Below are 24932 nucleotides of genomic sequence, written 5' to 3'. Positions count from 1 at the left end.
AGACAGAGGGAGCAGTGGGAGTGTCTGTGACTGTGTGTCTGTGCATGTGATAGTGTGTGTGCACAGTCTTTGAGGCACCCAGCTGTAGATCAGAGCTTTGGTACAGTGGTGTCTGGTTCCCCGGCCGGCTGGCTGGCTACAGCTGTGGGAAGAGACATGACCACCCTCTCCCTCAGTGGACAGAGCTTTACAGCCGCCTCAGTGCATGTTTAAAACCACTGTGTATTTCTGTCTGTCTTGTTCCAGCCTTGCAGTCTTTTTTTTTTTAGTATACTCCCTTTTCTCAGCATCATCCACGTATACTTTGCCTGTATGCATTTCCATGAATATCCATTTTCTCTCTCTCTCTCTCTGTTTTCATGGCCCACTTTCAGTGCTGCCAGGAGTTTCCCATTCCCTCTTCCTTCTCCTACTCTCTTTTCCTTTTGATTGGTGTATATATGTGTGTTGTGTGAAGAAAAGAAAAGGCCCAGCAGAGTGTTTGCTGCTCTTGTGAAGTTGACGATCAGTATTTGGTTGTCAATATGTGAAAAGGCTGAGCTGGAGGTCATGCTGCTGTACTTGTTTTAACATAAAGGAGTATTCTTTTCCCTACATTTTATTTTGAAAACATTTTCAAGCAAAATCAAATCTGATTTTCTCTTTGCCTTTACTCATTAACTCTTCTTCTCAACCCATCCAGACAAAACAGGGATAAACTCATTTACCGAAAAGTCCTTTAGATAGACAGAGCCGTTAGAAAACACACAAATGTGTATGGATAATCATGTGTGGCTGTCGTCTGTCTACAGTATCTGTAAGACTTTCTGTACATACCAGCTGGAAATGAATCGCAGACGCAAGAAATGAGGGAGGATGGGAGAGATGGAGTTATTAATCACAGTCAGGCGCCACAGGAGGGAGGTGACAGCCGGCCCATTGACAGGTTTGCCTTTGAAGGGCTCTCGTGTCACACTTTGTGTCTGTGTGTGTGCACACGTATTGTATTGTGTTCGTCTCAGGTGGCGGGGGGCTGACACAAAGATCAGACCATTAAAAGATAAGGGGGGACTGAAACCTAACCCTGCCTGCGTCAATCACCCTCCACCCCTAACACACACACACACACACACACGCAATATAAAAAACAAAAAGTGAGAAGTGAGAAGACATGTTTGCAATGGAGTGAACAGTGGAAATGTTGAAAGTCTGAAAGAGAACGTAGAATATGGATGAAGGACGGCTGCACTGGGAGAGCTGCCAAATAAGTACAACAGTTTTCATGTGACACTTTCTGTACTTTGTGTCACACATAATGTTCACTTCTCAGAAACAAGCTGTAGCCTACAGTCAGTGTGATTTTATTTATTAGAGAATTAATTATCAATCTGACACATAATCTCACAACTGACTTATTTCTTATTGTTCCATTTGGCAAATCAATACAAAGTCCAATGTGTGTGTTTATTTAGAGTTCCACTGATGCTGAGAGAGTAAGTAACTGCTAAAGCAGCAGTTGTCCAGACAGCTGCTATATTTATCCAGCCACAGTTTGCTGACAAAGCGTCGAGGCCAAGAGACACACTGTCATGACCGCTTCCTGCCACAGGAGGGCTCAGAGGACCGGCGGTCATTAGGGGGGCTCCGCAGGTCTCCCTCACTTTCCTCCCTTTAATTATTTGGTCTGGTGAAAGAGGAGGATGGCAAGAGAGTGATGGCAATAGAAGAAAAAAAAGACAGAATAAAGAGGTAGGGGAGGAGGAGCTGAGAAAGAAAGAAAGAAAGAAAGAAAGAAAGAAAGAAAGAAAGAAAGAAAGAAAGAAAGCGGGATAATGAAAGGATAGTTCATTCCTGCTAAAAGGCACTGGCAGAATTCGAACAAAAATTAAAAGGATGATGAACAGAACAAGAAAGACAATGAAGCCAAAAGGGAAAAAATAGAACGCGCGCACACACACACGCAGGCACATACACACACACAAACACACAGACACACACACACACACACAGGCACAGGCAGCCGGAGACTGTTCTGGGGTGGATTTCGGTCGCACGTGAGCAGGGAGAGGGGAGGGAGAGGGAGGTGGGTCTAGATGACATCATGTGTTGCTATAGCCCAGCTGAGGCCTGGCAGGAAGATTTTTAACAGGCAACATCTGCAGGAGCCGGCCCTGAGCAGGAGGAGGGGAGCGGGGCAACGGAGGAGGACAGCGAGAGAAGGCCAGCCAGAGGATAGAAGAAGTAGAAGACGAAGAAAGAAGAAAGTTTAACCCTTAAGAATCACTGTCGGCCGACAAAAGACACAATCATCGACTCTTTTTTAAACCTGAAATCAAATGTGGTCTTTGTTTGATGTACTGGAGGTTCTGCAGCTCCACCTGAGCTTCCAATGCTTCTGACAAGCACCTCCTTTAGATTATGAAATACTGTAGCCACCGTAAGTTGAGGTTTATAATGGCTGCAATCCATTGTTTGATAGCATCCAACGCATCCATCACGCGGAACTGTGGTGCAATGACAATCAGGGGGTTAAATCCTACGCTGAACTATAAATCAATTCCTATGCCACACTCATTTACGGCGCGACTGGCGGAACATCTCGACCACGAGACATAAATCCGGCTTAAGCCCCCTTTCCCCTTTGCTGTCTTATTAGGGGCGCAATGTGATGCAGCCCAGGGCAGGTTGACTTTTAAGCAGCTGGAGAAAGGTTACTATAGCCTGGCACTAACAAAACACACCATGCAAAAAATCCCTTATATATAAAGCCTCAACCTACAGGGACAAAAAAAACAAATAAACAAGCCATTCTTGTTCTTTTGTTTGTCATCTTTTCCAATTTTGTACATGTTGTAATAGCGAAAGGAAGGTTAATTGACGTCTGAGGACAAACAACTAAACAAGAAAGTGCAGAGTACTTCTCAAAGGATGCCGACTCGGCTAAATGGTTTGGCCCTGCAAACCCCACCTGCGCTTACTGCTGCGTGCAGCTGCTTTGCTGACATCCTCGCTTTTGTTATTTAATTAAAATGGCTAGAATCATATTGTTTTATAAAAAGGTCCTGTTACGGCACATGTATTTTGTTGATACAAGCCACTATTAAATTAGGGAGAGCTGAATCATGGTGAATTGAATTATGATAATGCCTCTACCCTTCGGTTTTACACACAGAACTCGTAGTTCGCTTTACGGCTACATAATCACTTAACCTTTTATATGGCTTAGTCTGTATTTTCACAGTTGGTCGTGTGTATAAGTGTGTGTGTGAGTGTGTGCGCGTGTCTTGAACACACATGGTTGACGCACATACTGTTCATGCTAATTGGAGAGAGAGTAAGAGGAAGAAAAAAAAAAAAGCACTAATCCTTCCAAATGATTGGAGCCATGTTGTCAAGGGCAAGATCCGTCTGTTTGACACAGGAACAGAGAGAGCGACAGAGAAAGAGAGAGAGAGAGTGGCGCATGAAGAGAAAATGAATGAGATCGAGAGAGCCGGAGATATAAAGAGAGAAGAAAGGTGGAAATGAGAGTGCAGGAGGAAAAACAAAATACATGGTATGAGAGGAGTCAAAAGAATCACACGGGGTGCCAAGCAGCGAATTGAAAAAGAAAGCGAGAGAGTGGAGAGGAAGAGCCACAGAACAAAGACGAGCGATTAAGCGAGCCTGAAGTTTGTCTTGGCAGGCAGACGCTCTCATTGAGATTCATTGTTGGTTTTTTACTGGACAATTCCAGCCACTTAAAAAAAAAAAAAAAACCTGAAACACATGCCTGAGTCTGCATCAGCAGCAGAAGAACAGTACAACATCAACAACAACTGCAACAGCAGCAACACTGCCTGGAGGATGGTATTCAATAAGAAGTGAGAGGGAGGGGAGGAAATGGACAGGAAGACGGAAAAGGAGCAAAACTGGGAGACAGATTATAAGAGAGAGGAAAGACAAGAGAGACAAGTTGCCTCAGCAGACAATTGCGTCTCATTATGTGATCCTAAGACAGACTGCCTGTTTTCTGACTAAAGCCACCTCTGCCCATTCTCTTCCCTCTCCGCTTCTTCTTCTTCTTTTTCTTTGCGGGGTTCCTTGAAACCTGCTAAGTACCATAGAGGGATGCTGGCTTTCACAGCCCCTAGCCAGCACTACTAAATATAGCTGCAGTCACGGCAGGCCAAAACACAATCATTACTCTCTCAGACACGAGAGAGGAGAGGAGAGGAGAGGAGAGGAGAGGAGAGGAGAGGAGAGGAGAGGAGAGGAGAGCGTGAAGACAAGAGCTGCACAAAGATAGTAAGGTAAAGGGAAAGGAAATGAGGTAATGAGCAATGAAAAGGATGTATAGCAGGGAGACAAGAAAGGCACAGGAGTAGTTAGAGGAAATTATTGAGAGGGAGATTAAAAAAAGAAGACGTGGCATCAACGAAAAGAGAGGGGTAATTCAAATGGGCCTGATAGCCAAACAAGCATGTTGCTAATTGAGCTGGTTAATGCAGAATATTCCAGCAAATTTAGGTAAAACACACAGTGAATGGATGCTCCCGTCACGTTTTACAAGCCATAGAAACACTTCTATGTTTCCTCTCGTCCGTTCTGTGTGATATTTAGTCAGTACTTTAGTCAAGTAGTGGGTACTTGATGGCATGTGGTTTTCCTTTCATGAGTGTCACTCAAGCATAAGGGACAAGAGTTTCTGAGAAGGTCATGCAGCTCTCATGTTAGAAGGAAAGTAAGGAGGATATGGGTAGATGACCGATAGTCTAGGAACTTGGCTGATCTATATTAAGTCTAGTATAGTTTACAGTGTCCATATATGGTGGTGGCAAGAAGACAAATAAATAAACAAACAAACTATCTCGACTGATATTTGTCTCTGATGTGAATGAACCGAGCTCGACACATCACGTGTCCATCTGACTCCTCCTTTAACTGTCCAGACCTGATCCCTCAATTCCATTATTAAAATTACAGCACCTGCTTGCGTAGCTCCTCTGCAGCTCTCCTCGGTGGCAGCCCGTTGGCTGAGCCTCGACCGCTGGCCAGGGCCTGCTGCTCCCTCACGTGCTCCCGCGCCTCCGCCCGCTCGCTGCGCTCCCTCAGGAGGGGCGGAGGTGGAGGCGGAGGAGGCGGCAGCGGCGGGGCAGGCGCATCCCTGCCGTGGGTCCCCGCCTTGGGCCTCGGACTCTCCCTGGTCCCTGCTTTGCTGTGGCTGTTGAACACTGAAAGAGGGGGAGGGAAACAGAAGAATTAAGTGTGTTGCTTTTGTGATTTTTAATTAATACAGGGAGAGAAGGTTGTCTACAAGCACCTCTCTCAGTGCATGAATCGGGCTTGTATTCATCATGAAGACCTTGGGTGTCCTCTTAGCTTTGCTGCACTGTTGAAACTCAGGAATTTATACTGGTTTTATATGGTTTTTTGTAATGCAAGTTCCCATATTTAAAAAAAAAATAGTATAGATAATAAATTAATATAAATTAAACATATAAATTAATAAATAAAATACACCACTGTAAAGAAAAAATAAGACCCTGTGGAAAGTTCCCATCCAGTGCCATGGCATGACTACCCTTAAAAGGACATACAGCTACTATGCTTTTTCAGGCTACCGTCTACATTATGCAAATGCATCCCTGTAGCGCAGAATGGCTTACACACTCCTGGCACCGAACCACAACGATCAAGTGGAAAAGCCCGCACAAACATTGGAGTGACAGGCTTTTGGCTAACATATAGCCCCCAATCAGTGAAATATGCATGATTTAAGGTGTGCATGAAAACGTCTTTATGCTACATGTCAATGAACCTGTTCAAAATGGACGGAGACTACAGCAGCCCCCGGGGATGATGCTAAGCGAGTCGAACAGGAGCGAGGTAATTAACATACACATTTCAATAGCTCCCTCTTCAGCTTTTTTAAACCAGGGTCAATTTGACGTTTCATGGCATTTTAATATCAACAGGCAACAGGCTGTGTGGAAAGAATGACAGGAGAGGCCACAGCGCAAACAAACCGTCTTTACACTACACAGCGTATAGCACGGTATACTTTGAAAAGCAAGAAGTGCGTTCCGTACGCAACCTGTATGTGTCATTTTTCATATCAGTGAATGCAAAAAGTTTTCACGTGTGTGTGTGTGTGTGTGTGTTATTCATTCATGTGAATGGGAAAGTGGACCCACAACCAGAAATAAGTGTCTGCGAGCCTCTGGGGCCCCAGCCTCAATAAAAAATGAGAGAAATCCTGACATTTTGAGAAGTGAGCTAAGCAAGAAACGGAGCCCAATAAAAGCTGTTTAATTTAGCTATGTCAACATGGCACATGGCCGAGAGAGAGAGAGAGAGAGAGAAGCGGAGAGACGGAGAGCTGATGAATGGCTCACAATGTAGGGCCCTTCCCGTCTCTCTTTACCTCCCAGAATAAGATGTTTCTCACTAATTCTATTTCTCCTTTTTCCTCAACTGCCTGCCCCCCCTTCCCTCACCACCTCCTCCCCCCTCCCCCCCTCCTCCCTGAGAGCCCATATAACCCTGCTCCTGCTGGAAAGAGCGGGGCCCGAGCTGCATATTAAAGTGTCACGTTTGACACCCATCTTAATACCGCAAAATGTACAAAGGTGTGTGTGTGTCTGTGTGTGCGCCTGATATCCAACACAGTATAAACACTGTCTCAACACTGAGGCAATGGCCCAGTCTTGACTGTGTGTGCACACCTACGTATGTATACACACGTCCGTTTCTGTGTCCTTAACCCCCTCATCTCTTATTGTCCCCTACAAAGTATATCAGCTTATTTCCTTCTTATCTATTTATTTAGCATATCACGGTGAAGGCGCCAAGCTGCTTTGCAAACAGTGTTGGTATATGAGATAAGAAGGGAGAATAAGCTGTCCTCATGCACACAACAAGCCCGGATTTGTTCGAACAGGTCTCCCTGTCCTACAGTTTGTGCTCCTTATACAGAAATATGCAAATGTACAGTTTGTGTTTCATGGCGAGGCTACAGATGTTCTTGTTCGAATGAGAGACAAGTATATGCAGCTATGGACCTCTCTCTGTTTTTCTTTCTTAATCCCAAACAGTTTCTATCCTCCTCCACATTCCACTTGAGAGGATGACAGAGGAAAAAGCTGAGCAAAGCGTTCACCTTTTGAACCTTTTCTGGCGATGATTCTACAGACTGGTGGGAGAGGGGGGGGTTGAAATCCAGTCCTTGTTTCACGGGGAAACGCCTGGTCGGAAGGATTGTGTGTCTCTAAAGTTTGCCAGGGAGGGAGGGCCTCCAGGTTAAATTTGGTTCTCTAAAGCTCTCTATGAATTGTACAGTTGACTCTGATTTAAGATATTTTATATGCTTATATTTTGCATTATTTCTCTGGACAACAGGTCATGTTTCTGAAATTTGATTTTACAGTGCCAGTCTGTTCTCATAGGCTCAATTGCACGCATCTGATTTCCTGAATGTTGCGCACAAGTGTGTGTATGTGTATTCATCCAAATGTCTATGTGCCCCCAAGGAGTGTACGTATGCTGTCACTACATTGTGTGTGTGTGTGTGTGTAAGCAGAGGGCCCCGGCCAGCTGTTGCAGTGTGCATAAACACCTTGTTAGGGCTTAGCAAGCTAAGTGTTAATTGGGGTGGAAAGAGTCGATGAGCTGCTCGACTATCCCATGTGACTTACCCCGTCTCTGTGGTGGGAAAAAAAAGGGCAAACTTGAAATCGCTCTTACTCACTCACACAGAGGGAGGGAGAGGGGGACTTTACTGTTCAAGTTTGTCTTTCCTTTCCTCTGTAGTTATTCTGCTAGTGCACCTACACTCATTTTTTCTTTTTCTTCCATCTATCTTTTCCTCCACTTCCATCCTCTATACAAACCCCCTCTTTTATTCTCTCTTTCTTTCCCTCTTCACCTCCTCCATCTTATCCCCTCCTCCTCCTCCTCAGATGCTCACACTGGGGGTGTCTGCGGCGCATTAGATCAACTCAACCGGAGTATGAAGACAGGAGAGGTGTGTTCCCAATAAAAAAAAATATGACATGCTTTTGTTCCGAGCCGGTGTTCTTGTTCCTTACCATGCCCGTTCAGCGGCTGCCTGGCGGGGAGCTTGCCCTTGCGAGGTGTCGAATGGCAGGAGGAGGAGGCCGAGGCTTGGCTACTGCTTCCCCCGCCGTGAGAGTGGATACCACCGCCGTTCCTCACCTCCTCCTCCTCCTCCTCCTCGTCCTCCTCCAGGTCCTCCTCCTCCTGGGAGCTTCCGAAGTAGGCCATGTTGCTGGGCAGGGCCGATGAACCTGAGTGCAAAGAGGTGGGGTGGGGTGGGGGAGGCAGGGAGGGAGGGAGATGAATAATGAAGGGGTAAGCCGGAGATGGAGGGAAGGGAGAGGAAAAGGAAAATTGACAATTTGAAATAAGAAAAAGCTGCTTTACTGCAGATAAAGTCTACATGAGATGTTATCCCATTTGAACACAAATACACCTTTTCTGAGACCCCCAGTTGTTCATGTGTGGAGAAAATAAACATCTCTTTTTTTCATTTTAATCTCAGACATTGCAGATGAATTAACATCAATGTGTAAGTGGTGAAAAATTTATGTAAAAATAGAAGTTGCTGAAGGGTTTGTGAACGATGGTGATTGTACTGCTGTGTTTTTTTTTCATCTGTTATTATCCCAGCTGGTGGCCTATTGATGCTTTGTAAACTGCTCTGCACATTGCTGCTCCATTGTCACACACACACACAAACGTGCACACACAGACGCGCGCGCACACACGCACAAACACACAGAGCATAATGTTTGAATAATTTGCAAAGCCAAAGCAGTTTTAACTTCAACAGCATTTGCACTTTGCCTGAATCAGGCCAAACCTGTCAGCTCCTCAAATCTCACACCGATAAGTTGCTTCTATGGGAAATATCATTTATCACCTGACCTTGATCTTTGTTCCTAGTGTTTATCCTTTTTTTCCCCATTTATCCACATCTCTTATCCATTTTTTTAGTTTCTTGTTACAATGTTTTGAGAGTGTCGGTGTGAGACATTAGTATTAGCGGTGCTGCTGCTGGGGAGATCACTGATGCAGAGGGAGAGGGGAGGTGATGAACACACTCTGATCGCTACAACTGAAGCCAGAGCATTAGGAGCATATAACAAGTCAAATCTTCCCACGGAGACGCTCGATGTTGACAGTTTTATTGAGACATATATACACTGTACATGTGCTCAAATATCTAACTCTGTAAAAGAGTTACTTTAGAAACGAAATAGTCTCGCTCTCTTGCTGCCGAGCTAATCCCAAATCTGTCGCTTTCACTCTTCCAAAACAGGATTACTGTCAATCTCTCCTCGTACCCGCAGACGAAAACTGACGTTCCCTCTCTTTCCTTTTTCTGTCACACTCAATCACTTTCATTGTCATCTCTGAGAAATCTAAGTCACTACATGCTGGAAGGAGGCAAATGGCGTTTGGCATTGGACGGCCTATAATGTTACCTCAGTTAGCCGAACGTAGACACACACTCGCGCTCATAAAAGGTCATAAAGCCCAAAGCTATGTTATTAAATCTCATAATGTTGCACTCGTAAATCAGTGTGCAAACAGCTGCTCCAGTCATACAGATGCGGGAATTTATTAAAAAGAAAAAAAAAAGGCGGCCTTGTGGAGAGCGGCAGTACTGACTGGCAATGTATGTTTGGACAGAAATATAAAAATATATAGACATGGGCAGAGTTGTAAATCATTTTTACTGTATCATGTGCCAGTGTGCTTCCAGTAACATTAAAAACGGTGCTGATCTTTGCCACAAATTGACTGCACAGACCTCCGAGTGCAAGATGAAAATTAGCAGTCTGCACAGCGTCTGCATTTTCTTTAACCGAAGTGGAGTGATCCATTGATGACCTTCTGATTCCAAAGCATCGTATTGGCCTTCTCCCTCAACTATCACAGTGAACATGGACAATACGAAGAATACACATATTATACCTCCATGAGTCCTGTCTACTTACACACATTATGGGCAACACAACCTATTGTTTACTGTAAGCTATGTACAGCTAAAAAACGTGTGTATACATGAATGTGTGTGAGGACCTCGAGTGACTGACGAAAGGTCAGAACTCCAGCAAAATTCAATCTCTACAATTAGGATTCGTCATTTTCATAATTGCATGTTTGTGACTGTTAATTGACAAGAATGTTTGGTTATGCAACATCCTCATAGCTTCGATTAAATCCGGCTGTTTATTAGCAGGAAACGCCAGATTTTTATGAAGTTGCGAGTCCTTTATGACTAAATCAATTGCATGGCATGAGCAACTACTGTGGTTTTTATGACCCTTTCAAGGGGCACAGGCATTAATGGGAAGCAATGTGCGATTATATGTCAATTAAAATAATGCTAAGCTTCCTGCGAAAAACAGGCTGAATTCAGTTAGCCTGCATTAAGCTACTTCAAATTACACAGAGCGAATTAAGAATTAGCCGAGGCAATTATTTAATTAGCGCACTTGCTGTGGAGAGTGCTGAATACTTATCTTAGATTTTACACATTCAATACATTATTAAGTGGCTTAATTAAAATGTAAAGATAACACCAAAATAATTCAATTTTCTAACCGACTTACACCAGGGGTACATCTGATTTTTATAAGAAAAAAATCCAGAAATTCGCAGCAAAAATACTCCAAGGAATTCACGAGGTCTCTATTTGGACAACATGACTTAGATTGAAGGGAAAATGCTCATTCATTAGGTCATCATCAGAGTTATGTAACCACGCACAGAAGCCGGTGAGGGCTGAGTAACTGTTTAGTAACCAGCACTGTGTAATCAATATCTGTGACACACACACACACACACACACACAATCACATCTGCTGCAAAGAGCTTGGCTTGGATGCAGTAAACATTTGTGTGCAAGTGAGTGTGTATGTGCATGTGGTTACAGTCAGTGCTTAAATGACACCCTGGCTAAGCCTGGGCTTTCTAATGACAAAGGAGAAGACATGGTGCAAGGCTTAGCTGCTGCTAACCAGCACCACACACGGCAGAGAACTGTCCAATCCTGAAGCATTTTTCCCTAAATGGCCCACGCTGAAGAATTAAAGTCTTTTAAGAGAAGACACGAGCACCAAGCTAGAAAATCCCTGTTCTTTCTGCACCGACAAAGTGCTGTAAATCAACTTCTTAAATAATGTTGATGTGACAGATTATTTTCTCCGTCTGTGATGAGCACAGGATATTATAAGCACACTGAAATCATTATTCCACCATCCTTTTCTTACTGCATCTTTGAACTGTGCACTAACAACTATTACTGGCCAGTCTGGGGACCTGTGGTTTCCACATGTCACTCTGCATTTATTTTGCAAGCCTAGTTTAAATATCGTACTTGTGTCAAAGCTTTCCAAGCACTAAAAAAGTAGAGCCTGGTAATAATAAGTCTTGTTGTGCCTTGGATCTGACTTTTCACACAGCAGCTCTGCCAGTTTCTAATTATCTCCTCAGAGAGCTGAAGAGAGAACAATCTGTAGTGCCAGCAGATTCCCTGAACAGATATTAATGGAGTTTTTACCTGCTCTCTTTAACTTCAAAAGGAGGTCTATAGGGCAAAAAGTAACTGTTGGAGAGCAGTGAAATATTACTTTTACATAATCCACAGTAACCCGCGTGGTAGGTGCTGCTTCTCTGCAGGCTGGGACAGAATCTCCCGTTGCCTCTGTGAGTAAGAAGCTTGGAAAACAGAGTCCAGTGTGTGTTTTTGTTGTAGTTCCTTGGCATACAGCATCTGAAGAAGGATTCAGACAATAATAAGCGGCTGAGCCCATGTTTCAGAGCCACTTTGCAGCAAAGTTTAATTTTCTGGCTTTTAACCAGTGGATCAGACCGGGAGGATTGGGTGGCATACACATATACACACACTCACAAAGTCACACACAGGGCCTAAAGACGCACAAACACACGAACAAACACATGCAGAGACACCTCGTTTATCTTGGCGACAGAGCAAACGCTCCTCTCTTAGACCAAACAAACACACCGAGGCAGCACACACACTGGCCCAATCAGCTTCTAATGACTCGCTTCATTAGCTAAATGGCTGTAATTTACTGCCCTGAACAGGGGTCAGTGGGCCAATGGCAAACAGACCTCAGGGGCACCCAGGGGCAGAAACTGAGGGAGGGGTGCGTGCTTGTTTTGGGGGAGGCAGGGAAATGGATAGGAACAAGTGAAAACGTACAAACATGGCAGAAAATGTGTGTGTGCTTTTATAGTAAAGTTGGGCGCTTGGGATTAAATGCATTTAATACATGATCCCCAGAAGTCTGAGAAGGCTAATGTTCATATGGAGTAAACTGAAAAGAGGAAGAGAGACATAAGAAAGTGTGAAAGAAAGAGAAAAAAGAGGAGAGGCAGAGGAATACTGAGTGGTACAAGACAAGGACCAAATAGACTGAACGGATGTCACGACCTCTGAGCATTATTCTATTCAAAGAAATAATGAGACTGTCTAGGATTCTGAGGAGACGGAGGAGGGAGAGAAAGGGAGAAAAAGAGAGGCGGACACAGGAACGAGCCTGTCCAACACATCCAGCGGTCAAATACTGACCACTTGCATCCCGACTACGGGAGCAGCAGCAATACGTCTGGGGCCAGCACCAGAGATTTACAGAATCCGTCTCTGGCACAGAAACCCTCAATCCATCAGCTCCTAGAGAATACACACACACAAACACAAGGATACACAGGCATACACATATATACGGTGAAAACGCACAACTCAGGCCTTCTCCAAGATCTCCAACAGGGCTTGAGCCCAATCCCCCAATTACACCATCTTTTCATCCACCTCATTCCAACCGCAGACAAATCATAATTAGGTCTGAAAGAGTCTATTAGGATTGTCATTTTTAACAGGGCTTTGGGTGGGTGGGGGGGCATAATTACAAACCCTCCATTCTCTGGCTACCCTTCTTTTGTCCCCTTAACTGGAACTGAAACAATGAGGACAATTTAAATAGTCAATCAAGAGGGTTTAGCTGCCATGGGGACATATGGACACGCTGACTTAGAACAAAATGCAGCATGTGTGCGCAGGAAGCACGAGGCCTGTTTTTAAGAGAAGGGTCGGACAAATGTAGGTTTTTCTGGCACTGAGAGAAAAAAAAAAGTTATCTCCCCTTCTGGCTGAGCTGTGCCAAAACTCTTCATCAGTCTCTTAGCAGAGAGACAGAGAGAGGGAGACTGAGAGAGGGATTACGTCTCCAATTGACATTCTTCGATGTCAACGAAACCATTAACCCCCACAAACAGCGGCTCCGCACTCGGACGAGAATACAGAATCAGCCGGCGCTGCCTCGCCAACTTCTGTGAGCATCGTCAGCAGCGAGGAAGTCGCAGCTCTACACAAACACTTTCCAGTATTTTTTTAATCAAACAGCAGGCATACATTAGAGGGGAGAGAAAAGTACCTTATCCCTGAGGGAAATTCGCTTGTCACAGCAGCAGTGCACTTGAGAGACACACGAGTAGCTGTTGGACTTGAAAATCTATTCCCCAGAGTGACAGTGCGTTTCTAGTTAAGCGAGATTCTCGGGGAATAAAAATACCATCAAACAAAATCAGACCTAACAAACCAGCTACAAAGATAACAAGTCCTAAATTATAATTCACTTAATTCCACATTTATCTCACACGTGTAATTACGTACTTGGAATCTGAGGTCTTTGGTTCACTAGGTCAGAGCTTTGGGGTTATGTAAGCAGAGCAGAGACACTGGCCTCGCTGAACCCGCGGGACAGGGAGGGAGGGAGAGGGGCGAGAGAGCACGCTGGTGCTAGCAGGCATGTGGATGAGGGCCCAGGGGGCAGAGAGGTGGCTGCAGCAGTGGTGTACATGCACCCTGGCACACGGACACACACACATACAAAATCACAGGAAAAAGAAACACAAAATTGCACTCCTGGAAATTAATCTTATGTAAGAGACTTATTTCCAGGAGTGTGTGTGCAGACAGTTGCTTATTTACCCCCTAATCTATTCTTATCTCATGTATGTCAATGTGTATTTTGTGCGTTTGTGGGAGTGTGTGCATGTGTGTGTATTTTAGCCTGACTGAGAACAATCTAACTAAGCTTCTTCTTGCTTAAAATGTAAAGTGAGGGTAAGAAAACAACCATTATAACCTTTATACCTTTGTAAATTGTGCAGTAAGTTCAACTCCATGACAACAATCATTCCTGAAAGACTTTGCGTTCAGTTAATTAGGAGTTTATGTTAATTTGAAACGAAAACCATCAGATGATGAAAACAATGTGATAAAAAGGCACATAATCTGAATGTGTATTACACCGCCTCCCTCTGCTCCTCTCGGTGCTGCCCCCACCCTCGGAGCGGCAGCACTGCAGCCTGTAGGTTACCAGAGGCAGACGGGGCCAGAGGCAGACTGTCTGGCTACCACCCAAATGGCTTTCTCCATGGATATAAACAGCCCAACTACAGGCCTGGACCACACATAAACACCAATCTGAGAACACAGGCGAGGGATGAGCGCTCTGGCTTGTGTGCGAGTGCGAGTGTGTACACGTTTGCTGGAGTAAGAGATGAGCAGTGAGATAAATACAGAATATAGGCCCTAGACAGTGTGGGTGGTGAGCATACATGGCGTGCATCCTTCTATACAGTAGACAGAAATCTTGTTTTTCCCACTTCTCCGTCCAGTTACTCCCACGTTGCATCAGAATAATCTGGCACCCCTGCTCCCCCCTGGAGGAATTAAAAATAACTTTTCCTCAGATACAGCAACAATACGACCATCACTACCAGCAGCAGCAGCAGCAGTCAGCCAATCCATTATCACGGCGAAACAGATCCCAAAAGAGTAAAACACTATCAATTACAAGCTTGAATTTGTTAGCTGTAATTTCACAACACTGAGGGACACAAAAGCCCCCGCTTTCACAACATTTGTTTCTCATTTCGTTGCTCACTTTATCACTTCGAAAAGCCTTCATGTTCCAACTACTTTCATGTCGCTGTCAGAGTGAGTGATGGATGGGAGGCCTTTGGGGTGGATGCGTAATGTTTATCAGATAAGATAAGCAAATACTGCAGTGGGTGTGTGGGGTGTGTGTTTACACTTTGTGAACGTTTGACCTGAGATGAATCCCAGAAATCACCACAGACGGGTGCTTGAGGGTGGAAACGTTGCTAAATGTCCCATAAAAAACTTTTTTTTTTTTTTTTTTTTTAAAAAGGGGGAGGTTAGAAAGATTTCTAGATCAAATTGAAAAAGAAAGAGAATTACAGGCATAATGGATTTGAGATATCCATAACACAGCCAGCAAATCTGTCAGAGGCATTTTGGGAGCAGACATGAAGGAGCCTAATGTGTGTGGTGGTCACATCACCAGAGGCATGTATCAGAATCCTAAAGGGGATTGAGGGAGGTGGGGGAGTGTTTCAGACGATATCAAAGACTTGAGACGCTTTGAAAAGATTAACCAGGGTAACACAGATATCCTCACAGGCTGTGTCACGTCACACACCCTGGATGCCCGACGTGTGCTGCAGGTACACACCGAGGCACTGACACGCACGCACGCACGCACGCACGCTCCCGATGGCAGGGCACGCAGGAGATAAGCAGCAACCAGGCGACATCAGTGGAGAGCGTGGATTTTCTCTCATGCACATGCTTGGACACACACACAGGGACACACACACACACACACAGACACACAACCTCAAGGGCTCAGCTGACATTCTCCCATGTCCCTGTCTTGGTAAGGGTCCCAGCATATGGGTCATATGAGAGGCCAAGGGGAAAAACAGAGCAGAAGAAGCCCGCACAGGAAAATGTCATCCTCACAGCATGGATCACACACACACACACACACATTATGCATATACACACAAAGCTAAACTGGGTCTATAAATACAGCAGTAAAGCAGGGAGCGGCAGAGTGGAAAAAGCCCAGTGGAAAACCGTTCAATTGTTAGCTTAGCAGCCTAGCTCTAAAATTAGCATTAGCAGCGCAGCAGAGAAGAGGCCTAGAAATCAGCCTGCAAAGCACCAATCCTAACCTTAATTATAAAGAAAGACAGCATCAAAACTGAGTCAGGACCAGCCACCCGCACCTCATTAGTCTACCACTCCACACATGAGGGGTGGGGCTGGTTTAGCACCCAGAGCTTAGAATAATCTCAACTTCAAAGAATATGGTACATTATATCATTAGCCTATGTAACGCCTTGGCCTATATATGCAAATCAAAGCCCCTCTCACCGAAGGCTTCAGTCACTTTTAGCAACCTCCAATTATATGTTCCTGAATGAGACCCTGTAAGGTGAAAATGACATCCCATAATAAGGGTATTCTCATCAGAGTGGCAACGTATAGCTCATCACGTCCCAACAGACTCCAATCTAAATTTGCCTCTTCTGAATCTTTAGCCTACTTTGTGAAATGGGCAGAGGTTAATAATGATAACGATAAATTAATCTGAAGGAAAGGGTTTTGTCTTCCAAATGAGTTAATTTCTGGTTTGCGAGGGTATGTTTAAGGAAAGAAAAAAAAAGGTGAGTGGGATATTCAACAAAGGGTAACACTGAGATAGCAGAGAAGTCACAGCCAAGGTTGTTTGAGAAAATTGCCGTAAACTTTTTTTTCATTACTTCTGTTCACACCTTGAATGTGACACTCGCTCTTCTTTCCATATCTTCTGTTCTTTCACAAGAAAAAAGAAGTGTTTAACATGATGACTTAATGTGCAGTTTATTTAGGGGTGTGATAGTGTTTGCATTCGACTGAAAAAGAAAGAGTGTTTCCCGTTAGGACACTCCCAATAAACAATGCTGCTGTCTGTGGCTGGCACACACACACACACATACCAAAATGCTAATTGCCCTGTCGTGGATTTTACAGTTTATTTGACATCAAAGGTGTGACATAGTGTCCATGAACCTGTGTGTAGGGTGTGTGACTGTGCGACTACTCTATGCACAAACAGCTGCTGTGGTAGAAGGTGATAGGCAGGGTGTTAAAGAGACAGATAGTTGTTGAAAGGTATGAGGGGGGAGACGTGTAGCTGATGAAATGCAGGATAACCTTAGCCTTGGGCGTGCGCACAGACATTTGTACTATGTATACGTGGTTTTGTCTGTGTGTATGTGTGGGCGTAACGTGATTAAATCCGGACTTGAAAAGAACCTATTATATGTTCTCTTGAACTGCTTATGTGCATGTATGTATGTATGTATGTATGTATGTATGTATGTATGTATGTATGTATGTATGTATGTGTGTGTGTGTGCGTGTGTGTGTGTGTGACATCTAAAATAAAGACTAGGGCAAAGTGTTAAACCACACTTCAGGTTTCCCTTTAGATGTTTACATGAGATAATTCATCTCAGTGCAACCAAACGTCAGCACCGAGCTGCACATACAGTACGACATGTCTCGGGAATGCTTGGTTCTGATATTTGGCAGTCGGCTGGGTGTCTTCATACGCTTGTTATTAGACAGTTAAATAGCAGCAGAATGTTGTCCAGCCTCTGAGGTAATGTGTAGCAGAGACCTGTTAAAAAAAACCTCTAATATTAGAACAAGACGTATCTGCTTCTTTCTTGTTCAACAACATCCCTCCAGCTCTACTGCAGCTCGTAGGTGTGCATGTAATTATGTCTCCATCTGCTCCACTCCGCGGTGTCTTACCTCTGAGGCAGAGGAAGGTGAGGAAGTCCTCTGTCTTGGGCTTGCGCCTGGACAGGTCCTGAATGGAGGAGGACAGCGATGAGGAGGCGAGCAGCGTGAGGGACGAGGAGGGCACGGTGGCCAGGCCGGTGGTCAGGCTCGCTGGCTCGGCCACTTTGACGGGCGTGGTGCTGGGCGAGTTGGGCTGCGACTGGGCGAACTTCCTCTGAGCCTGGAGCCGAGGCCTGGGGGGGGGGGGGGGGGAGACAACAACAAGAATGAGAGTGTGAACTATGTGATATGTGGTGTTTAATTACAGCCGAGCAGAGCGGTGTTCGTTCAGCTGAGAGGGGTGGGAAAATATGACAAAAAAAAAGAAGACCACCATGACTGCTAGAGATTTCCAGCTCCATGTTCACATGATGACAATTATGAGCTTATTCACACAATAAATCATGTTGATTTTCAAATAATAAAATATTATCATACAAAACAAACACACAGAGAAGCTGCTATTATATTAGCCCAGTGTTATTACAGTAGACCTTGTGTACCTGCTGATCATTTATCCCTACACATCTTGTTGTCTGCAGCTGATTAAAATCACACTTTTACACACACACACACACACACACACACACACGTTCAGTTTCTCTCATATATTTTCATCATTGCTGTGGCCCTTTGTCTATTGTTTCACTGTAGAGTGTATTGCTCAAACAATTACCCTGTAGTGAAGAACGGAATGGAGCATGAGCTCACGATCACTTGGAGGCGCAGGCACCCACACACTCTCGCCGGCATCTGACATGGTCATTCAGCGTGTGTGTGTGGGTGTTTGTATGTAAATGTGTGTTATTTACATGAGTAAATTACAGGTGCATGGAAATGTATGCATGTAGCCGTTGCTGTTTCGCTCCTGTCGAGCTCTGGTGGAAGGTAATTAAGGCGTCTATAGGACGGCACCAGAGCAGCTGATGATAACCAAATACACAGGACGCATCTGCCAAAGGAACAACACAACAACTGAGACTCCTCATCTCTGCATCTCTCTTCATTGCTTTCTCTCTTTTGCTCCCACCTCTTTCCCATCTTCCATTATTTTCCCCCCTTCTCTCCTTGCTTTCCTCTGCAGTCCACAAAGCCTTTGAGATGTCTTTCATTTTTCTCCACGCTTGTCTCTTTTCTCTCTTTATTTCACAGTGTGTGTCAGTGGAGGCGAGGGACGGAGGAGAATATTAAAGAAGTGGATGTCTGAAAAAAAAAAGGCTTTGGACTCACTTGCCTACACAACCCATGTGCAAGCACACACACACAGCCTTGATGTCTAGACACATGCGTGCACATACACAAACCATTTGTGTTAGACTTCTCAGGAGGTACGTGAACCAGCAAGTGGCCTCAATCGATTAGCGCTACTGTGTGTGTGTGTGAGTGTGTGTGTGTGTGTGTGTGTGTGTGTGCCTGAGTTACGCTATAAAGGTTGAGAAGCAGTAATAGAAGCAATGTGATATCCTAGTATTATTTGTCAATTTGCCGCAGACAGGATTGAAGTCAGGGAAGATAGGATCATGTCTGGACAACACCCACAATGCATTTGGCGCAGCCACTGAAAGGTGCACAGCTCCGATTACACTTCAATCAGAGAACAGTGCGGTGTCAAAACGTGTCAATTTCCTGCCGTGACATGGGTGTAGGCTCGATATGTGAGAAATTGAGAGATGATTGCATACACATCGTCAAAGCATCGAGTTCGAGCGTAAGGTGTGAGGAAACTGAGCACACAGCTGTTTGCACACGTCCTGTTTGTTTACACTCAAACACTCTGTAAACAAAGTCGTATCAGCTGGTATTCTACAGAACAAAAAAGTGATCAGCAACTACACAAATTCCCGTCATCCTTCAGAAGAAGGATAGGTACGAACAGGGAGTACAGGAAGTTTTCCCCTGGTATCACAGAACAAATTATTTTCTATTCAGTTGGAAAAACAATATAAAGCAGACGCTTCATGTAAGACTGTGATGGATTTGAAAGATAAAATTTGAAGTGCTCCCAAAGAATGAAGGGAGGAAAAAAACAGAAAAATAAAATTTTGAGTTGTCAACCAGTTTAGATAAAGGATCTAATAGTAAAAGGGAGCAAATTACAGAGAGAGGAAGAGACCTGACAGAGACAGGGGAGAAAACGATCTAAAAAATGATCAAATCTGAGAAAAACGAATGGAGCGAATAAACCAATGAAAATCAAACACTTTAGAGAAGAGGTGTGATACACAGCAAGAGAGACAAGTGCAAAGGGTGAGTGAAGTGTGAGAGGTAGAGCACCTCCTCTTCATTTCACACATCCACATTGTGTCTGCTAGGCTGGCCTTAAGCTGCTGCCTGACTGAAGAGACGGAAAATGTACACACATCCATAAACTTCTACAAAACGCACAACTTGCTGACCGGGCTTCAAGTCAAGTCTTTCCCCCATGAAACTTCACGCACACACACTATGATAAAACAAAGCGCTTTGGCCATGGGACCACTAGGGATAGAGATTGCAGTCACTGTCAGAGGATGGAGGGGGGATGAGGCCAAAGTGATGGAGAGAGGGGGGAGAAAGAGAGGGCCACAGGGAGGCTGATGTGCAAAGGAAAGTTAAAAGAGAAGAGGTTTGCATGACTGTAAGACTGGGAAGGATGTTGTGAATGAGAGGATAAGCAAAGGAGAGGGGAAGGAAACGGAGAGAGAAGGAAGGACACAGTATAGATCACAGTTAGGTAACTCTAACCACAAACATGCCACAACATCCAGTTTGGCAATTCGACACAGCGCATTTACATTCTGCTGCACACAGGCACACACCGAAGATGACACTTAAGAAAATAGCATTTTGACATTAATGTAATTCTTTAATGCATGGCAATGTGTGTACATAGACGTATGTATTAACATCTGCATGCATGTATTCATGGGTGTGCAGCTGCTGCTTTGCTATTATGAGGTTCAAATGTGCAAATGTGCAGCCAGCCATCCACGTCCCATTGTCCTATAAATTCAGTCGTGTGTAATCACACAGGGAGGGAGGGATGTAGACTAAACTGAGCTAGGAACACTTCTTAAAAACAGCAAGCAGAGGAGGGAGACTGGTGACTCTGTGGTAAGACAAACCCTGGATAGCTTTATTGCTTCAGCCTTAGATGAACAGAATCCCATTCAACGGCTTAAAGACAGCCAGACAGAGGGGGATAACTGACACACATACACACAAAGAAAAAACAGAGTATGACAACAGAAATAAAGCACAAGCGATTGTGCAAAAGAATGAGGACAGACACAGATGAGCTAATAAAGCAATGTGCTTACTACATCCTGTCTAGACAGTCAAGAGCCTCAGGTTTTCCAGGGAGAATCCTCCGTTATCTGTTACCTATTAACTAACATGGGAGATATGCTGGGGGGCCTTTCCCAAACTCAAACAAACACTGGAAATACGTTTCTAGTTACAGGTAATTCTCTAGTAATTGGACCAAATTCTGTTTACATTATGCATTTTCGGTTGTCATCTTCGTTCTCTCCGTTTTAAAATAGTATGCTAACGCAGGAGACAGGGCTAATAAAAAATGCAATAAAAAAAGATCTGCTTCACTGATGATGTAATAGTTTGGCAGGGAATGTAGAAGCCGGGGAAACAGATGAATACAACGTTGGGGAAACGACAACTTCAGAAAGAAAAATAATTATTCTAAAGATGACACCTCTCCGGTTTGAAAACAGCACTTGAATGGCAAAACAGCTTAGTGTTGTTATTCTTAATGTGTGAGGAAATTAGGGCATAAAAAACAATTACGGTAACACTTATTTAACAAATTCAATACAATTCATCCCCCAAAGTTTTGCCAATACGGGCCTATTGACGGCGTGCCACATGGCTTTAATTAACAGCCGAGGAGACAATCTTGATACTTGAGGTTCAAGTGCAGCAGAGACTTGCAGACAAAACACACACAAACACTTCACTTCCACACTTCCCAAGGTAAATATTGAGAAATCAGCATGGGAACAATTTGCAATGACATGACTGTTTTTTGTTAAGTGCTGCAACTGCACTACAGGCTGAGGGTAACACGAGCCTATGATTTTGCCTTCTGTCTGCCCAGTGTGTGTGTGTGTTCGTGTGTGCACGCAAGCCAGGGTACACCATGTTCCCAAGCGTGTTGGGCTATAGAATAGTCACTGGTATGGTGCCCCAGTAGGAGAAGTGAGGCCCATGTAAGTTAAAATTAGCCTGATTGCCCTGATTGAAGGAGAATGAGAGGAGAGCCACAGAGACACACGGAGGAAACAGAGATCCAACAGCGGTAGAAAAATCAGAGATTACAACAGGATGTCCCCATTCATCCCTTTCTAATCCACCTTTCATCCATCTCTTCCTCCCTCCATCCCTTCCTGCCACCCCCCCAGTCATGTACCCTTCAAAGGGCCGCTCTAATGTCTAATATTACACATGCCACGGTAGCTGCCGGAGCATTGATTATCTCTGAGAGAGACAGAGTGAGAAAATGTGACAATCCTGTCACCCAGCAGTCCTGGGAAAGGAAGGCGGAAAAAAAGAAGAAAGGAGGAGGATAAAGGGCCATTTGATTTACCTCCAACACATATAAAATGTAGTCAGACGAAAAATGGGGTGGAGCTGGTGATGAAGAGGCAGAGGGGCCGGGGACAAGAGAAGGATGAGCTACAGTCAGAGAAAACGGATTGTGGTCACCACGCAGCCGTGGACGGACGCGCACGCATGCACATGGGCGCTGTCAATCAAAAACACGGCGACTTCTGGCTCTGTCCCTTCAGTCTCCATTTCATCAACACCTTTTTCGAGTGATGACCGTTTCCATAGGAACTGCTGCGATGGCAGGACTCCTCCTTGTGGTCATCTTGATTTATATATATATAATATGGTTGTGTTAGTGAGCAACACACAGCCTATACACTCTCTACTGAGTACCCCTGCATCTCTGACCCCTGTCAGTAAAGCCAGTAAAAAGTGAGTTTATCTTAACACTCCAACCCCAACTGCTCTTAAACCAGTTCACTGTCAGCCACATCACATCTGCAGGGAGCAGGAAACTAGATGACTAAGCACATTTGCCTGCACAGCCGACAACAGCTGATTTATTAAACAGCACATCAACTCATTTGTGCATAAAATACTTATAATAGATGCAACGGAAAATACTTTAAATGCCAATTAGGCATGGGCCGATTGTTGAAAAAGCCGCCTCCAGTGCATGTTTGATTTATTGAATAAGCTGCTGGCTCAGCATATCGGCAACTTTCAATTCTTTATGTACATGAAATATTGATGTATGGAGTCCAACACATGCAAGTACAAGCCATATATAATTTAGTACAGCAGAAGAGACAGCTAAGAGACATAAACACTGTCAAGACTTCAACAGCAGCGCGTAATAGATGTTTTAATTCCTCAAGCCTGGGAAAACATTTCTAGTTGCTATTTTGACATTTGTGTTAATGGGTGAAATCTAGCTCGACAGAGGGAACACAAAATACCCAAACAGTCTCTGATTCCAAAGTTAGACCTAGAGCCCGATGCCCAAGTTTTAATTAAACGTGAAGCCCGTTCTTCAAGCCAGGCCCTATTTTTACCTGCTAGTTTTCCATCTTTCTCTAAATATAGCGTCGGAGCTAATCCTTTAATGAGTAAAATGACACAACAAATGTGAGAGGGCTTTTAATGACATGTGTATCTGTGGCCCCGGTGTCGCATACTGTACACTATGTCCCCTGCAAAACGATGCCAGGGTCATTCACAGCGGAGCCTTCTTGGCTGTTATGTGTGGTGTGGTTTCGGACCTCTGCTGCACCACTGAAACCTGAGATTTTGGATAAGGCTGGGCGAGTGGAACACGAGCTAGAGAGCCCCGTGTTGATTTGTGCAAATGTGTCAGCCGCCTCCAAATTTAATGACTCTCTGCACTCTTTAATACTGTCGGAGCTCTTTGGATACAAGCAGTCAGCAGCTATGTCAAAAATGCACCATTAATTGGAAAGCAACCGTGTATCTTAATTGAATCCATTCCAAACATCCACATAACAACAGAGAGGGAGAGAGAGAGAGAGAGAGAGAGAGGATGACTGACAGAAAGTGGGGCAAATAAGACAGAAAGAAAGCAAAACAACAACAGCACACTTTGGTGAGGAAGTACGATAGTGTACAAGGCCAGAGCAAAGCGATATAACAGCCAATTCCTCTTTGCATTTTACCTACATACCTGATGGGAAACTGACAAAAACAAAGCTCGTTTAAATGTGTATACTTCCATAATTTGAATGTGTTTCCATAATCTGAACTGTTCCAGGAGTTTGGCAAATCCATCAGTACCACTCTAAGTGATCCTCCAGCTATGTCAGACATTTAAATTTCTGGCTACTGTTTTCTTTCACTCTTTTCGCAGAAACATGGCACACGTGAATCAAGCGGAGCCTCGAGCATGTCCACGGTGTGTCCAAGGTTTGATAGATGTTGGCACGAGGCTGCGCTCGAGTCAGACTTTGTGTTCCTTCCAGTGGTAAAGGTTATTGTGTGAGGAGAAGAGCACTGATCCAGAGTCTGTACCTTAGGGACTGTATTAATTGGCTCCAGATGGCCCACATGGTCTTCATAAAAGAATACCTCGGTGCAGCTGACTCTGTGCGTGTGCGTGTGTGTGTGAGATGTGTCCATTTTGTCCACATCAGAACAACCTAAAATGTGCATGTTTATGTAGATAAGAGTGAATGTTTATGTGCAAAGATTATTCTTCAACAAAATGTGTATGTGTTTAAGTCTCTACCTACTCATCTGTCTATATTTCTTTGTGTATATATGTAGTATATGTGTGTGTGTGTGTGTGTGTGTGTGTGTGTGTGTGTGTGTGTGTGTGTGTGTGTGTGTGTGTGTGTGTGTGTGTGTGTGTGTGTGTGTGTGTGTGTGTGTGTGTGTGTGGAAATCTGGCAGTCTGTTCAGATTAAATCCATCAGCACATAAATGAATGAGCAGAAATTGTGTGTTTGCACAATTTCTTAAGCCCATAAGATCTTTCAGTCTTCAAAATGTGATGTTGAAAGCAATGATTGCACAGTAATTGACACCATGTGGGCAAAGCATGTGTATGAAAGAGATAAAGCTCCAAGGTTACTATGTTTTAGCAGGAAATAAAACAACTTTTCTTGGATTGTATATAGCAGGAACTCCAACTGTAACCTTTCAACCACAT

At 44.3% G+C, this 24932-nt stretch overlaps 1 protein-coding gene across 3 annotated transcripts in view; it reads right to left on the bottom strand.

The window, feature by feature from the left end:
- Positions 1–24932, bottom strand: part of jarid2b (jumonji and AT-rich interaction domain containing 2b) — a 108409-nt gene that overhangs the window by 12479 nt on the left and 70998 nt on the right. For 2 of the 3 annotated variants that reach the window (XM_085791572.1, XM_085791573.1), the window contains exons 4-6: positions 17693–17916; positions 8049–8267; positions 4948–5192 (exon numbers count right to left, since the gene is read on the bottom strand). In XM_085791572.1, coding sequence (XP_085647698.1) covers positions 4948–5192; positions 8049–8267; positions 17693–17916 — 688 coding nt within the window. Of the gene's footprint in view, positions 1–4947; positions 5193–8048; positions 8268–12586; positions 12689–17692; positions 17917–24932 lie in introns of all 3 variants that reach the window. The other variant, XM_085791571.1, reaches the window with a different exon arrangement.

This window comes from Trachurus japonicus, chromosome 11 (assembly GCF_045865225.1).
Source record: "Trachurus japonicus isolate A0001 chromosome 11, Traja_1.0".
Classification (NCBI taxonomy): Eukaryota; Metazoa; Chordata; class Actinopteri; order Carangiformes; family Carangidae; genus Trachurus; species Trachurus japonicus.
The sequence above is the reverse complement of the archived record's forward strand: the minus strand, read 5'-3'. Positions and strand labels throughout refer to the sequence as shown.